Source organism: Procambarus clarkii, chromosome 50, assembly GCF_040958095.1.
Source record: "Procambarus clarkii isolate CNS0578487 chromosome 50, FALCON_Pclarkii_2.0, whole genome shotgun sequence".
NCBI lineage: Eukaryota > Metazoa > Arthropoda > Malacostraca > Decapoda > Cambaridae > Procambarus > Procambarus clarkii.
Window position 1 is genome coordinate 1,433,648 of NC_091199.1, and position 17,928 is coordinate 1,451,575.

Sequence of the window (17,928 nt, forward strand, 5' to 3'; positions counted from 1 at the left end):
AATAGGGTATTAATTTCATCAACACAAGACAGAACACGAAACAATGGGTATTGAATAGAAGTGATTGTAGAAAGCCTATTGGTTCATATTTCTTGATGCTTCTATATTGGAGCGGAGTCTTGAGGTGGGTAGAATATAGTTGTGCATTAATTGGCTCTTGATTGCTGGTGTTGACTTTTTGATGTGTAGTGCCTCGCAAACGTCAAGCCGTCTGCTATCGCTGTATCTATCGATGATTTCTGTTTTGTTTAGTAGGATTTCTCTGTTGATGATTTGGTTGTGGGAAGAGATTATATGTTCCTTAATGGAGCCCTGTTGCTTATGCATCGTTAAACGCCTAGAAAGAGATGTTGTGGTCTTGCCTATATACTGGGTTTTTTGGAGCTTACAATCCCCAAGAGGGCATTTGAAGGCATAGACGACGTTGGTCTCTTTTAAAGCGTTCTGCTTTGTGTCTGGAGAGTTTCTCATGAGTAGGCTGGCCGTTTTTCTGGTTTTATAGTAAATCGTCAGTTGTATCCTCTGATTTTTGTCTGTAGGTCATATTTAATAATATATGTCTACAGGAAAGACTGCTACCAAAATATACTAATATATATATATATATATATATATATATATATATATATATATATATATATATATATATATATATATATATATATATATATATATATATATATATATATATATATATATATATATATAACTGAAAACTCACACCCCAGAAGTGACTCGAACCCATACTCCCAGAAGCAACGCAACTGGTATGTACAAGACGCCTTAATCCACTTGACCATCACGACCGGACATAATGAGGTGACAGCCGAGGCTATTTGAACCACCCCACCGCCGGCACTCGGATAGTTATCTTGGGCATAGCATTTTACCAAATCACCTCATTCTTAGGGGCACACGTGAGGAACACAAATGCGAACAAGCCAGAATGGTCCCCTGGACAATATGCAACTGAAAACTCACACCCCAGAAGTGACTCGAACCCATACTCCCAGAAGCAACGCAACTGGTATGTACAAGACGCCTTAATCCACTTGACCATCACGACCGGACATAATGAGGTGATAGCCGAGGCTATTTGAACCACCCCACCGCCGGCACTCGGATAGTTATCTTGGGCATAGCATTTTACCAAATCACCTCATTCTTAGGGGCACACGTGAGGAACACAAATGCGAACAAGCCAGAATGGTCCCCTGGACAATATGCAACTGAAAACTCACACCCCAGAAGTGACTCGAACCCATACTCCCAGAAGCAACGCAACTGGTATGTACAAGACGCCTTAATCCACTTGACCATCACGACCGGACATAATGAGGTGATAGCCGAGGCTATTTGAACCACCCCACCGCCGGCACTCGGATAGTTATCTTGGGCATAGCATTTTACCAAATCACCTCATTCTTAGGGGCACACGTGAGGAACACAAATGCGAACAAGCCAGAATGGTCCCCTGGACAATATGCAACTGAAAACTCACACCCCAGAAGTGACTCGAACCCATACTCCCAGAAGCAACGCAACTGGTATGTACAAGACGCCTTAATCCACTTGACCATCACGACCGGACATAATGAGGTGATAGCCGAGGCTATTTGAACCACCCCACCGCCGGCACTCGGATAGTTATCTTGGACATAGCATTTTACCAAATCACCTCATTCTTAGGGGCACACGTGAGGAACACAAATGCGAACAAGCCAGAATGGTCCCCTGGACAATATGCAACTGAAAACTCACACCCCAGAAGTGACTCGAACCCATACTCCCAGAAGCAACGCAACAGGTATGTACAAGACGCCTGAAATGCGAACAAGCCTGAAAGGCTTGTTCGCATTTCAGGCTTGTTCGCATTTGTGTTCCTCACGTGTTGCCCCAAAAATGAGGTGATTTGATAAAATGCTATGCCCAAGATTACCATCCGAGTGCCAGCGGGGAAGTGGGTCAAATAGCTTCGGCTATCACTTCCTTATGTCTGGTCGTGATGGTCAAGCGGATTAAGGCGTCCCTGTACATATCAGTTGCGTTGCTCCTGGCAGTATGGGTTCGAGTCACTTCTGGGGTGTGAGTTTTCAGTTATATATATATGTGTGTGTGTGTGTGTGTTTGTGTGTGTACTCTCAGAGAGAGTGAGTATATATATATCTTATTTCTCTCAGAGAAATAAGTGGATATAATTTTTGTTTCAGTTGAAACAATTGATAAATGTTCCACCAGACATTACAATTCTATAATATTTCCAGGGTAACAGTGGCCAATGACTGTGCTGAACATTACTGCTGGGGAGTGAGGCTGGATGGCGTCTACTTCATCAAACCTGACAGGTAATATTATATCATCGAAACCATGCCAGGGTAATTATCCAGGTCATGCCAGGTAAACTATCTAGGTTGGGCCAGGTCAACCATCAAGGTCATGCTAGGTCAACCAGACAGGTTGCGCCAAATTAGCCATCCAGGTGGTGCCAGGTCGTCCATCTGGATGGTGTCAAGTCAAGGATTATGCCTGCAGTTCATACAATGTAAGGTACGAGAAGTATCAGAATTTACAGAAGTAACACATTTTACCTCTGGGAACTATGTTATATTAGCAATGTAATGCTACAAGTAAACACATCAAGATTCGAAGATTAATTTTCATGATTATTGAATCAGAATATTTCCCTCTCTGAATCATGAAGGACCTAAATACTTGCTTAGAAACATTGTATCCTATTCATCTATATACACATAATTAAATTAATATAACATTTATTTAAAATTAAGGCAAAAATACTTATGAAAGAGGCTAAGCAATGTAAGCTGGCTTGTTTATGCTCCAGTCATGATTAAGGGAAATTTCACTCACTATATCAATATTATAATCTAAGAAATGTACTATTTCTATATCATATCAGAATCATTATTTTTATATTATTTATTACATCACATCCTACATCTATTGATCGTATTTAAATTCGGCAGTCTGGATCCTAGATGACAATACTATAATGGTGACATCCGCCATTGAACCTATGAATTGCTATGTGACTTTGTTTATGTAACTTCAACGATCTAGAAACTTCAACAAGAAGCTGTTTCAATAATTAAAAACCATCAGAATATAATTTGACTTCCGGTAATGGATATTTCAAATCCATAATAAAGAATCATATTGTACTATACTACTTTATGTCATTAAATCTAATATATATTTATCTTAAATTCCCACTTCATCTCAAATTAATCGTCTAGACGAAAAAAATCTATCATAGCTAGTCAACCACCAACAGAGAGCATGAGGTCGGTGGTGGGAAAGCAACTGCCCAACACCGCCCGAAGCTTATATCTGCGTTTACTACCAAAGGACTCTTACCAATACCTTTCGTCCTCTTGACATTAAGCTCGCCTTTCGTCAAACTAACACACTTCGTTAGCAATCTAGTTCACACTGCTCCTCCTGCTTCTAATGCTTCTGGTGTCTACTCTATTTCCTGTTCATCTTGTCCTCTACAATACTTTGGAGAAACTCGCCGTACACTGAATGACAGACTTAAAGAACACAAGAGAAGTGTTAAGTCTGCAGACACTAACAATGCTCTCTTCTGCCATGTGAATGATTCTAATCATCCCATTGATTGGTCTTCCTCCAAAATAATCTTTCCTGCCTCTACTCTACACAGACGCCGTCTTATTGAATCGGCTCTAATGTACAACGTACCCAACATGAACTTGAGTCCTGGCTTTGTTGCTGTGCACTCTTCCCTTTCACAGTATATACTTAAATGCTCTAATCTTTCTAACAAACGTGACCTTACATAAGCTTACCCTTTCCATTTACCTTTCTATCTCTTTCCTTTCTTTCTCTTTTCTCTTTTTTTCTGTTCATTGTCTTCTCCTACGTTCCCTCGCTTTCCTCTTCTCATTATTTTCTCCTTCTCTTTCGGTGGTTATAATAGGAAGTGCCTCGTATGGGCCAATAGACCCTCTGCAGTTCCTACTACTAGCCCCTCTACTACACCTTACTTTGCTCCTCATCTCCCTCGTGCCTATTTATTGCCTGTCTCTACTTCCTCATCACCAGGGGAGACATCTCCCGTCACGCATGGTGCAGTCGCACCTCCACAGATCTCCACAGATGGCTCAAAAGGGCCACCACTTACGGGCTATTCATGCCCGTGCCACCTTTTGGGTGGCTTAATCTTCATCAATCAATCAATCTTCCTCATCACAATCGATTTGAGAATGGTCCAGGACGGACCGAAACGTCGTCGTCCCTTCACATTCTAGTGTGTGGTCTGGTCATCTATTCTCTTTGTCTCTTTAGGTTGTATTGAAGAATGGGGACCAGATGTAAGGCTTATCACTTTTTTTATTTATATACAAGAGTTTTTACATTCTTGTACAGCCCCTAACACGCATAGCATTTCGGGCAAGTCCTTCATCCTAATATTCCCCGGAATTACGACCTGCAAAATCGTTTTATCAACCAGGTACCTATTTTACTGTTGGGTAAACAGAGGCTACAGTTAAGGACTGACACCCAGTAAATCCTCCCTAGCCAGGATATGAACCCAGGACAAAGCGCTCTCTAAACGCCAAGCGGGTGTCTTACCACTTCACCATAGGGACTGTTAATTCAAGTCCACTGGGACTTATTTGAAGTATACTTATTATCCTTCTTAACCCATTATCCTTTTCCCTATATTTAATTTTTTAGGGGATTATTTTTCTTTACATTATATCTATGCATATTGACTGTGAGAAAATCCTAGCAGCTTTAATTCTTTTTAATTCTGTGAACACTCAAATATTTATTTATTTTTTAATTGACTTTAATATGATATTTTATTTAATTAATTTTTTTTGTTAATTCTTAGTAATGAGTTAGTTAATTAGATAGTAGTAAGTAAGTGAGTGGACGGTATGTACTGATTCAGCTGTTTGAACTTCTCTCACACAATTGGAGGGATAATTTGTAGCTTAAACCACTTTGAGATGGCTCCTTCATAAACCACAAATTGTTTACCTAGTCTTTGATATAAATTATAAATCATACCACATATGGTAGTCTGATCTACTATTATACCACAGTAAATGAATTTTTACTATTAATAATATGTCTTCAGTATTGAACAAAAAGAGGGCTTAGCTGTTCCTGTTGATGTGGCCTGCTAAGTCTGTGTAATTGTAGCATCAAAATTCGGTGTAGCTCTGTGCCTCTGAGTGCCACGTAATGGCGTCTGTCTGGAGGCCTACAAAGCTTGGTGTATAGCTAGGTAATAATCTTATATTGAGAGCCAACTGTTTGCTCAGCTTCTTGTAACTCCAAATCACAATTACCTGCCGAGTTAAAAAAATTAACAATGTTTCCCTAAACATATAAGTACAGGTGTGACAAGGAATAAGAGGAGCTGTATAATGTAAAGTACATACTTGTTGGTGGTTTTTTCTCATGCAAATAACCATCTACCTATCTATATTAAATGATGCATCAAAATAAAACAGAATACTAGGTAGTCTGTTGGAGTAGTCTGCTACCACACAACTGGAGCACTCAAGTGCTCCAGTTGTGTGGTAAAGGTGTTGCTGTGGTAGTTCTCTTTGGACAGAGTAGGTCTATCGTGAGAGACGAGTATCACAACTCTCAGGAGCACTCGTTTGTTGCTGTTATGATTCTCAGTCTCTGTGTAGTGACGCTCCGTCCCTCCTTGTTTCAATGTTTTGGTTCTACTTCTGGATTTAATTTTAAGTAACAAGGGAGTCAAGCTATGTTTCGGTGTTAGTAATTATATTCAGTTCTAGTGAACACTTTTTTATTAAATATAAACACTAAACTGTTATTTAAAAAGAAATTAGAGTAATGTAAATACGTGACGTCGATGACGTCACGGAATCACCCATACTCTTTTCTTTAAGGGGATCTTGAGGTTATCTTGAGATGATTTCGGTGCTTTTTAGTGTCCCCGCGGCCTGGTTCTCGACCAGGCCTCCACCCCCAGGAAGCAGCCCGTGACAGCTGACTAACACCCAGGTACCTATTTTACTGCTAGGTAACAGGGGCATAGGGTGAAAGAAACTCTGCCTATTGTTTCTCGCCGGCACCTGGGATTGAACCCAGGACCACAGGATCACAAGTCCAGCGTGCTGTCCGCTCGGCCGACCGTCTCCGGGATAACTCATGTTATTACATGTGTCGGATTTCCGACATAATTCGAGGGGGTGGAACACAGGTTGAAGTCCCGGTAAGGACTGCGATCACTTTATTCTTCTCCTTCAGAATTAAAGTGCAGCTTTAATTTGAGTTTGCATTGTTGTGCTGCAGTCCTTTGGGGACGGATGTCCCTTACTTGCATTTCAAGTGCTGGAAGTCGTTGAACGTCTTCTTTTCCTGCCAGTTCTAAAGGAACTAATTTCTCTAATGTTTTGAGAGTAGTGTTACCTCGGCATCTTACTTTCACTATTCTCAAGATGCCCTGGCTGTCTGGATGAACAGAGACTATTTGGCCTATAGGCCACTCTGAGCGAGGCTCATCGCTGTCCACCAGAACTATATCACCAGGGTTCAAGTTAATTCTGTTGTAGGGGTTGTTTGCCCCCGTAATGATACTCCCTCAGAGCAGTAAGATATTCTCGAGTCCATACGTCATTCCACCGACCCCTGATAGATGTTTGAAACGTTGAACCAAATCACTCTCTCGGACATATGAAAGACCCTCTGGTTCCTCATCCGTAAGGGACACAAGGGTGTTGAGAGGTCTCCCATACATCAGATGAGCTGGACTTAATGGTTCACGCTGCAAAACATCATCAGAGAGGTCGGTAAGTGGTCGGTTATTAACTCGTGCTTCTATCTCTATGGCTACGGTTTGGAGTTCCTGTAGGTCAATCTTTTGGTGGTGTAGGGTTTACCGTAGGGAACGTTTCCCTGCACCAATCATGCGTTCATAGAATCCTCCGTGCCATGGTGCTCTGGGAGGTATGAATGTCCAGTGGCACTGCCGTTGATTTAGGGCCGTGCGTACCTTTGGGTGTGTCCAGATTTTCCTCAGACATGCTTCTTCTGCCACTAAGTTGGACCCATTGTCTGAGATCATAAACTTAGGACAGGATCTCCGTGAATCAAACCTGCTGAAAGCCTGTAAGAATGCCTCGGCATTCATAATGGGAGTCACTTCTAGATGGAATGCCCTTGTTGTGGAACAAGTAAAAAGACATATAGGCCTTTACTGATTTTTTGTCCTTGGTGCCTGGTAATGTTATTGCTCCTGTGAAATCTACTCCTGTAGTCTCAATGGGACGAATATGTACGATTCGTTCCCTTGGAAGTGGAGGAGGGCCTGGATATGGACACACTCTAGCATCGTATCTCCAGCAAATAACACAGAATTTAATTATTGATTTTACTGTCTGCCTACCTTCGGGTAGCCTGTACTGTTGTCTTAAGTCTGTGAGAATATCTAATACCCCACCATGCAGAGTGTTGAATTTGTGTATGTGTAACACAATTAGTTTGCTTACTATGTGGTGACAAGGAAGCAATATTGGATTTTTTGCTTCCAGATCTGTCACCATGCTGTAAGCGGCCTCCGCATCTGATAATGTTATAATTGTCGGTGTCTAACCAGAGACCCAGATCATTTTGTAGCTTCTTAGGAACATTGTCAAATTCTGTCCCGAATGTGTCGGTCTGAGCTCTTTTGACCCGGTACCTTAGGGCACTAGGGAATTTATGCTTGATTCCTATTTTCTTTAGAAAATCAAACACTACTTGGGTGACACCTATTAGTTTGTTCAGTTCAGAGTACCGATGAGGATCAATTACCAAAGTCCGAGGTGGTTCTGGGTTCTCAGTGGGAACAGTGACATTGGTCACAATGACTTGCGGCTTTTGTTCAGGCCACTGGTCGCTGATCAGCCACTGAGGTCCATTGAACCACATCTCTGCCTTTGTTAATTGCCATAAAGTCAGGCCTCAGGAGAGATAGTCAGCTGGATTCTCTTTAGTGGGTACATATCTTAGTTTATACCCTGCCGACAACTCTCATATTTCCAAACGCGGTTACTCATGTAAGGATACTTACTATGATTGTTTTTAACCCACTGTCGCACTGCCTCATTATCTGACTATACCACTGTTTCTTCAAAGTGGATGTTGCTTAAGGCCTTAATCAGATAATGAGTCAGTCTTACACCTAGCAGTAAGGCTATTAACTCCAGTGGTGGCAATGACCTTTTCTTTAAAGGTGCCACTCTGGCCTTTGATGTGAGCAAATTGGCTTGCACATGCGAGACCAGGTAAGCTACTGTGCCATAAGCCTTTCCTGAGGCATCACAGAATACATGTAGCTTATTTGGTTCTTTTTCATTCACTGTGTTCCGAGAAAACTTGACAGACTCTAGGATACTTAAATCTTTCACTAACCCTAACACTAAGGGAGCCGGTCGGCCGAGAGGACAGCACGCGGGATTTGTGATCCTGTGGTCCTGGGTTCGCTCCCAGGCGCCGGCGAGAAACAATGGGCAGAGTTTCTTTCACCCTGTTACCTAGCAGTAAAATAGGTACCTGGGTGTTAGTCAGCTGTCACGGGCTGCTTCCTGGGGGTGGAGGCCTGGTCGAGGACTGGGCCGCGGGGACACTAAAAAGTCCCAAAATCATCTCAAGATAACCTCAAGAAGATAACCTTGCCATTTTTCTTGTAAGATAGGTGTTAGAAGTCCCAGCCTATCTTTTGTTGCCAACATTCCTGCATTATCAAATTTCCATTAATTAAGATTGGACTTAATAGTTCTAATGGGTCGAAGGGTTTGCTGACTTGTGAGAATAATTTTCTCATTGTTTAGTTAGTGGTATCTGGCTCCACCGAATTGGTTGTCAACTGATCTGTTGTTGTATTCCATTCGACACCCAGTACTTTTGTCCTCTCGGGTACCTGGTAGTCGGGAAATTCAGTTGCGATCAGTTAATTTAATTTGGCATTGTTGGAGACCCTCGACTGGAGAGACATAATTGCTCCCATTAATTCTCAATTGGCCTCGTGGTATATGTTCAGCGAATTTACTCTCACTGCTTTTTGTTCCTTGGAAATTGTCCTCATACAAGTTATTGCTAATTTCTGTTTTGTTTGGGCTAATGGACTTCTTCAAGTGCGTATCTAAGGTAGCTTGAAGCAGAAACGGCGAAGACGGGGCCCCAAACAAAACAGACGCAAACCTGTAAGTGATTAATTCACTGTTTGGATCGTTAGGATCTTTGATCCATAGGAACTTTGTGTAGTTACGGTTTTCTTCTTGGAGATCTACCCTAAGGAAAGCCTTTCTAATGTCGGCCGTATATGCATAAGTATTTATGCGGAACTTTAACAGCACGTCGTATAGCCTTTGTGTCAGGCTAGGGCCAGTTGGAAGGCAGTCATTTAATGAAACACTTCTCTGCCTTGCCTTAGCACTGCATTTAAATACTATCCGTAGTGGGGTAGTAGCAGAATTTTTCAGTACAGGGTGGTGTGGCAGGTAGTGTCCTTCCTTTGGGTTATCATTTGTGACAACTTCGATTAATTTGTCATTGAGGTGCTTGTGTATTATTTCATGGTACAATTTCAAGTTCTCTGGATGTCTTTGTAAGCGCAATACTTGTGATCATAATTGGTTTTGTGTCATAAAATGGTTGACGGGTAGCTGAGGGTGATTCAGCTTCCTTGGTAACCTGACCCAGTATTGATTATCTCTGTAGATAACTGAGTCCAGGTATTGTTTGTCAGTCCAGGCGTCATCTGGGCTAGGTTGTTCAGGGACAATGCCGAGAGTCGCCAGGTCCCATAGCTTATGTACAGGGGGATCAAGTTCATCCTCGGACATGTCTCTGAATTGCAGTGGAGACTGTTCTCTTAGCCATGCAACCATTACTGGGTTGGCATGTTGGTGGTCTACAGGTGTGGGTGCTTCAGCTGTAATACTGGGCCTGTTAGCAAATAGCCACCTGCAGATGGTAACAAGTTCATTCCTTGTTTCTCTTCGTTTCCTTTGATAAACTTATGGTAGACATCTGATCCCATAAGGATTCCAATATTGGAGAGGTTGTCTGATGTGGTTTTGTCAGCCAATTTTAATCCCTTTTCTTTCAGGAATTTGGCTGTTGTCCCTAGACCATATACATGCAGGTCTGTTGGGAATCTCTCTGTTACTAGAGCTTGTATTGTTCGGACATAACCTCCTAAACGTACTTTAGGTTGTACTACCATGAAGACTCGGGCTCCTGAGTTAGTCAGGAATCCCGCTATGTCTATTTGTGTCCCTCATACAGGTTTGAGTTTCAAGGCATCTACCAACTCCTTTGAGTTAAAAGTCATTTGGGATCCTTGGTCAAATAACCCACGAACGGTGGCTTTGGACTCTCCATTTTTAATAATCAATTGAGCAGTGGGTAGAGCTGATTTATGATCAGACCTTGTTGAGAAGACACTTATGTCAGGTAACACGGTACAAAGCTGTACTAAAGCAGAAGTTCCTTCCTCCATTTGTGGTTTGGGAGACTTTGTACTTGAGTCCCTGCAAAATGCTAAATGGTGCTTACCCTTATCGACAATCCAGTTTCATTCGGACTGCTCTCCAGTGGTTCATATCCTGAACTGCAGGGGAAAGGCCTCGATGCGGTCCTTGGCTCATTGGGGCTGGTCGCTTCGGGGGACTCTTCTGCTGAGTTCTTGGGGTTTGGCTCTCCTGGCCGTTCTCGTTGAAGATATGTCCAACATCCTGGTGAACGGCCTGTCCCTGTTCATGGAATTGACGGTCAACGCCGACTCGTTAAGTTGGCTTTGCCGGAAGTACAGGGCTCCCAGAAGTGGCCCTCTTCGAGTTGGCATGGTTGAGGCATCTTCTGATATGTGTGACGCCCTTCCCCGACTGTGAGGCCATCAGGGTCGATGTCTTCAAGCAGGACTAGTCGAGGAGGGGTTACCTGTACCTCTTCCCCCCCGGTTCCGCTGTTGCTCCAGGTTCTGGCTCGCTTGGAGACTTACCAAGGGAGAGTAGTCCTCTTGGCCCCTTGATGGCCGGCCCAGCCTTGATTTTATGAGCAAGCAGTTGACACTGCTTGCTCGGTGTCTGAACCCGGAAGTCTTCCCACGGCTCCACATCTTTCAGCAGATCGGGCCAGTCCGTTACATAGCTGGGTTCGATTTCATCTCAAGTCTTCATGTCTGTTCTTTCTGACGCGGATCTATCATCACTTGTATGGTGAGCAGGTGGCTTCATTGATGGTCTCCAACTTACGTGCTTCATCTCAGCAGCAGTATGAAGTTTCCTGGCAGTCATTTCGTGTCCCTCCGTAGGTTAGCTTCTGTTTCGGATCGGGTTGTCTTGTCCTTCCTTTCTTGGTTGTTTCAGGAGCTTCATTTTATGCAGAATACTATCGCCTCGTATCGTGCGGTGCTGGCAGAGCCACTTTAGCTTGCGTTCGGGGTGGATGTTACTTCTGTTCTGTTCTGTAAGATATCTCATGCGTTGTTTCACCTCCGGCCTGTTAATGCACTGCCTGAGCCGTTCTGGTTGTTGGACCGGGTGCTCTCTTTTTTCTCTTCTCCTTTGTTTGTTGTGACCTCTTCAGTACGAGATTGTTTTGCAAAGGCTCTTCTTACCGCTGGCATTGGCCTCTGGGGGTCGGGTTGGAGAGCTTCATGCTCTCCTTCTGCACAGAGGTTTCTGCTCTTTTGGTCCTGGTGGTAGGTTTGTTCGGTTGCAGTCATCTCCTTCTTTTCTGGCAAAGAATGAGAGAAGGGGGGGTGCTTTCTGGAGGGGTCTTTAGGTTGTTGATGTTTGGTTTGCTCGGCTTGGTATGCATCATGTGTTGTAACCGGTTGTAGCTGTTCACCATTACCTGCGTGCCATTGCCTCGGTGGCTGGGGACGGGCTTTGGATTGACTTAGTTTCTCTTCTTCCATGCTCCAGGGTTCGTGTCTTCCAGGTCGTCCGCAAGATTTTTCTGTCCAGATAGCCTACGGTCTATCCTCTTGCCCGTGACGTTTGTAAGTTTGCTGCTTGGCTGCCATTTTTGGTAACATGTCTTAGGCTGACATTCGGCCACGGGGTTTTTGGAGGTCGAACAGGGTCCTGGCCGTTCGCTACCTTGTCAATGTTCCTCGCCCTAGTCGAGCATGTGTCGCATTGGGTCGGCGGTTGCAGACAGTTGACAACTTTGAGTTGAGAAGCGAGTGGTGACCGCAATGGGTAAGTCCTTCTTGTTTTATCTTAAGTTAAGTAGCTCCGTGGAGCCGTAGGGGCTCCCCCCCCCACCCAGAAAACCAGCTTTGAATGTAATGAAATGTCATTTACTGGGTGAGACCCGGAGGCTCCCCGGCAATCCTCCTTCCCACCAGTCGGCGGTTTTCGTGTTTTTTTTTTTTTTGCATCCAAGCTCAGAACTGAAGGTGTGGATAGCCGGCGCTGAGGTCTGGGGCTCTGCCTTTCCCCTCCCGGGGAGGGGAAAAGCTGTGCTGACAGCGGTGCAGTGACGATAGCAACGTCATGTTTATTTTTTGTTTTCTTGTTTTCGGGGAGTTCTTTCCAACAGTTCAGTTTTCAGTAGCAATATTTTAACTAGATAGGATTTGTTTGGGGCGCCTACCTTACTGGGTGCCTGACCCAGTCGATAGCAGACATGGAATGCTTCCAATCACGCTGGGGTTTCTATTGACCACTGCTCCTCGTGCCTCTCTGAGGGGGGGCCAGGTTCTCGCACGTGGTCCCTGGTAGGCCTAGAACTTCATTTGTTTTGACTGATGCCAGGGTCTAATACATTCAAATCAGCCCGGAGAGCCTCCAGGTCTCACCCAGAAAATTGCATTTCATTACATTCAACGCTGGTGTTTTGGCAAAAGCAATGGATGCACTGATTCTAGATTTATATCGGCATGCTTCAGTCTACGTCCACAATGCAGAGTGTTGTTTTTACTTTGGTCAATCCACAGTCAAAGATTTTAATTCAATTTGCTGGGAACATTTTCAAACTCTTCCCCATAGGTGTTTCTTTGAGATTGTCTTACCCAATAGTTCATAACTCATGGAAATATATATTTTATTCCTTTTTTCAAGAGAGAAAAAGAAACACCAATTGCATAGATTTTATCAGCTTTCTCAGTGAAGAGAAGCGGGTACAGTCTATGACCATGACCACTGGTTCCTCATCAGCAGTCATGGATTGTGTCACAATGATCCGTGGTTTTTGTTCCAAGCAACTACCAGTAACTAACCATCGAGAACTATAGTGCCAGATATCAATTTTTAGAAAGTGCTTCAATTTCCTTCCTCTTGACAAAAAATCAGCTGGATTGTACTTTGTTGGGACATACAAAAATATGATCATGTATAAAGTTGTCTAATTTCTGTGACTCGATTCCTTACACAGGGTGTAGAATTATTATTATTCCTCACCCATTGTAAAACCTCATTATCAGACCATTTAGACACATCCATGATATTTAAGATAGCCAAAATGTGTTTGATATGCACTGCTAAATGTTTACCCATAAGCAGTGCTGATAGGTCCATCTGTGGCAAAGCTCTTTTCTTTAATGGAGCTGCTCTTGCTTTTCCTGTTGTTAGATGGAACTAATGTTGAGTGACAAAATAAGCACATCAGCTACCTCTCTCCAGGTTGTTTGTATCTCAGAAGGCCACAGACTATCCCATCAGTCCATAGTCTTCCATGCTTCTTGTACCAGCATGGGGCCCTTTGATAGTCACAGGATTATAAAAGTGGGGGGATTTCAGTGAGGAACTGAGAGTAATGAGGGAGATAATAACCAATCTACAGGATGAGCAGAAGGCAGCAAAGGAGTTAATAAAAAAGGTTGAAAGAAAATCCTACTCAGTACCAGACACCAACTCTACTCAGTACCAGACACCAACTCTACTCAGTACCAGACACCAACCCTACTCATTATCAGATACCAACCGTACTCATTACCAGACACCAAACCTACTCAGTATCCCTCTGAGTAGTATCCCTCTACCCATCCCTCAAGAGGCTGGAATTAAACCTGCAGAAGGGACTTTGCAATACAAGCCTTATTCGCTGATATGATTTGAAAGAGCCCAGAGGCTATTTCTGAAATAAAGGAAGTTGCTATGAAGTTAGCCACTTCTCAGGAAGCAGCATGATGTACTCTGCAGCTGATAAATAGGAAAAGAGCAGTAGTTGTAATAGGTATTTAGGTGGAGTGGAGAGATCAGGACAAAACTGCAGTGACAGAGATCTTGAAAGGGATACAGATGGAGAGGGCTGAACAAAATACAGAAATGGATTTCAGGCTTGGCCCAGACCCCCACTAAATGCCCACTCAGTCCCCCCTACCTCCAATCCCCTAGCCCTCCCTTCTCCCCCATCCACTGAACCATAACCCCATCCCAACATCCTCCAAACCCATGTTAAGTATCGTGCAGCACATCAACTCCATCCATGGCACAACTGTCTCCACCAGAGGAACAGCCATCAAGAGTAATTGAGGAGGGACAGATGAAATTGAGCTTCAAAGTGATGTTCACAAACATAAGTGAGATTATGAATAAAACAAAGGAACTTGGAGAAAGAACACAAGAAGAAAACCCCAGAAATAATAGCACTCACAGAAACAAAACTCTCGGGCATCATAACAAATTAAGTTTTTCCACAGGACTACTATACAGTTAGGAGTTTTGAAGGGATGGACATCCCAGGCTGTGAAGATTTCAGAGACTACATAGCATACACTATGACAATATGAGGACCAAGGATAATTGCAGAAGTAATATATAACCCACATTAAATGACTGACGACCCATACATGAGTATGGCAGGAACAACATGACAACCATTAACATAATAGGGAAAGCAGCTACTAATGCCTGAAGGAACACCTCTAAACTGTTGATCACGGGTGACTTCAATCAATTAAACGATAGAATGGGAAAATATAAAATCACACAGAAGGACAGAAACATGGGGAACTAAATTATTAGTCGTGGCAACAAGATGCTTTCTATAACAACATATTAAGGAGTGCACTAGAATGAGAGGAAACGATGAACAAGTCAGCCTTGATCTGATAATCACCCTGAACGAGTCAGACACAAGGGAAGTTATACCAGAACCCCCATAGGAATGAGTGACCACAGTGTTCTAACATTTGAGTATCTGGTGGAAGTAGGAATAAATCATCCATGGAATGGACCGAAAAAGAAATGGCTGGCATACTGATAAGGAAATTATGATAAGATTAGAAAATTTATAATATGAATACAATGGGTGACAGAGCTCAGAGAGAAGTCTGTACAAAGCATGATGGACTTCATCACCCAAAAGTGTCAGGAGGCAGGAAACGGTTTATCCTGACCCAGAGAAAAACAAAACAAAAGCAAATTTGGTATCTGTGGTTTAATCAGGCATGTAAGGAAGCAAGGCAGCTAAGCAAAGGAGCATGGAGAAACTAAAGAAATAACAGGACGCCAGTTTCTTTGTGGTAAAAATTCTCTTTGAACCCTGATCAAACAACCCACGAGTATGGATCCGGGTTCCTTTGTTATATCTTGAGATTATCTTGAGATGATTTCGGGGCTTTTTAGTGTCCCCGCGGCCCGGCCTCGACCCCCAGGAAGCAGCCCGTGATAACTGACTAACACCCAGGTACCTATTTTACTGCTAGGTAACAGGGGCATAGGGTGAAAGAAACTTTGCCCATTGTTTCTCGCCGGCGCCTGGGATCGAACCCAGGACCACAGGATCACAAGTCCAGTGTGCTGTCAGCTCGGCCGACCGGCTCCGCTGGGAGTTAGTTAGTTTTATTTGCAGTTAGTTTCGTTACAGAGAAAGTAGCTACTGTTGCAGATTTTGCCAATAAGGTGTTTACACAATTTTGTACCCTAGAGAATTGCACTGTTTCTGAGGTTGTTTCCTCTGGAGTGGCTTTTGCAGATTGATTAGTTTTGCTACTAGATTCTATGTAAAGAACAGTATGATGGTTATCCTTCCTGATTTTTTTCAAGTTCTTAGTTCAGTTGCACAAGATGCAGGATCATGCTTTCTCAAGCAGCGTGTAAATCAATTCATTTGTTTTAACTGATTAATTCTGCTAGAATGGTCAGTAAATGTAGGGCATTGATACATCGAATGATAATCTTAAAACAACAGACATTTGTGCCAGTTTGTGGCACCGGCTTTGTCGTCTTGGGTGCTATTGTTACTAAAGGCTTTGATAGACTTAGTGTATAAGTGCCTATGCTACTTTGCTTCCATTTACTTGTTTTACTTTGTTGCTGCTTTGGCTTTCTGCCAGTATTTTGGACATTTGTTAGTTTTGTCCGGGGAGACTTGTGTGCCCTTTTTTTTGCATTCTATATTTGTTTTGTCCTCAGACGGGTGTCATCTGTCTTTAAGCCATCAAATATCTCTAGAAGAGATAATATGTCCTTTCAGTAGTGTGAGCACATGTGCTAATATATCTTCATGTAATTTGCATTGAATGTCGAGTTTTAAACTCCATTCTGAATATGCTACATTAACCTTAGTGCCAAATACTTTAATTAAAGATACTACCTCTAATCTGAAACTTTGTAGGGAATCAGGTTTGTTACTGGATGGCGTTAGATCAACAAACCTGTAGTAAAGGTCTGCATTTGCCAATTCTGTGTTAGAACTGCAATGTTTCAATAATTTTATTTATTTATTTATTTATTTATTTATTTATATACAAAAAGGTTCATTGGGTGTATGAGAGTACACACCATTAAAAGATTTTACATTCTTGTGAGGCCACTAGCACGCATAGCGTCTCGGGAGGTTCTTAATCTAACACATAAATTTAAGTAGGTAGTTCCTGGCAAAATTGAAAAAAAAGAAAATTACAGGTACATGGTAAGAAAATTTGACAAAGATTAGTAGGTACATTAAAGTAAGATTTGAGGGTTATCAACCGGTACATTGACGCATAATTTGAGGATTATTTAAAGGTATTATGCAGTAAAATATGTGTTCTTTATAACAACCATGATATAAGGAGATGGCAATGATTACAATGGTAAAGCTGTATAGTGTAGGAACATATATTGGTGGATTGGGTAGCACTAGATAGAGTGCGAGTTTAAAGCACTAGGAAAGAATCGATGAAGATGAAATTAGATACTTTTTGCTTTAATTTTTGAATAAGGCAATCGCTGGACAGCTTTTCAGTTCGTTAGGGAGTGAGTTCCATAGACTTGGTCCCGTTATTTGCATGGAGGGTTTACACAGATTAAGTTTGACTGTGGGGATATCAGAGAGATATTTATTTCTGGTGTGGTGATTATGTTTTGTAAATGTAAATGACACACGAGAACGTGTGGAGTGAGAGTATGTTTAGCATGTTTAGGAAGTTAAACAAGGGGGGCTTAGTGTTGTCTGAAAGCAGAGTTTGTTATTATTATAATAGCAGATTTTTGCTGGGTGATGATGGGCTTGAGGTAGTTTGCAGTGGTTGAACCCCATGCACAGATACAATATGTAAGATAGGGACAGATTAGCGCATAGTATAGTGAGAGGAGAGCAGAGTTCAGAACATAGTATCTGATTTTAGAGAGTATACCAACAGTTTTTGAGAGTTTCTTAGTTATGTGATGTATGTGGGTGCTGAAATTGAGTCTCTTGTCTAAGTATAGGCCAAGGAACTTTCCATCATTTTTATTGCTGATGTTAACATTGTCTATCTGAAGCTGAACTGCATTTGTTGATTTGCTTCCAAATAAAATGTAGTAGTTTTTTTAAGTTTAGTGTGAGTTTCTTTGTAGACATCCATAAGTGGATTATTATTAATTCATTATTTACAACATTATTTAATGTATGTGGGTTTCGGTCTGAGTAGATGAGAGCAGTATCGTCAGCCAATAATGTAGGTTTAAGAATTTTAGAGACATTAGGCAGATC

At 42.4% G+C, this 17,928-nt stretch overlaps 1 protein-coding gene across 1 annotated transcript in view; it reads left to right on the forward strand.

Annotated features, from left to right (window-relative positions):
• The window catches only part of LOC123772633 (fibroleukin), a 337,231-nt gene that overhangs the window by 74,755 nt on the left and 244,548 nt on the right, over positions 1-17,928 (forward strand). Inside the window, exon 4 of the mRNA XM_069303387.1 lies at positions 2,265-2,345. Within this exon, the coding sequence (XP_069159488.1) occupies positions 2,265-2,345 (81 nt within the window). The remainder of the gene's footprint in view (positions 1-2,264; positions 2,346-17,928) is intronic.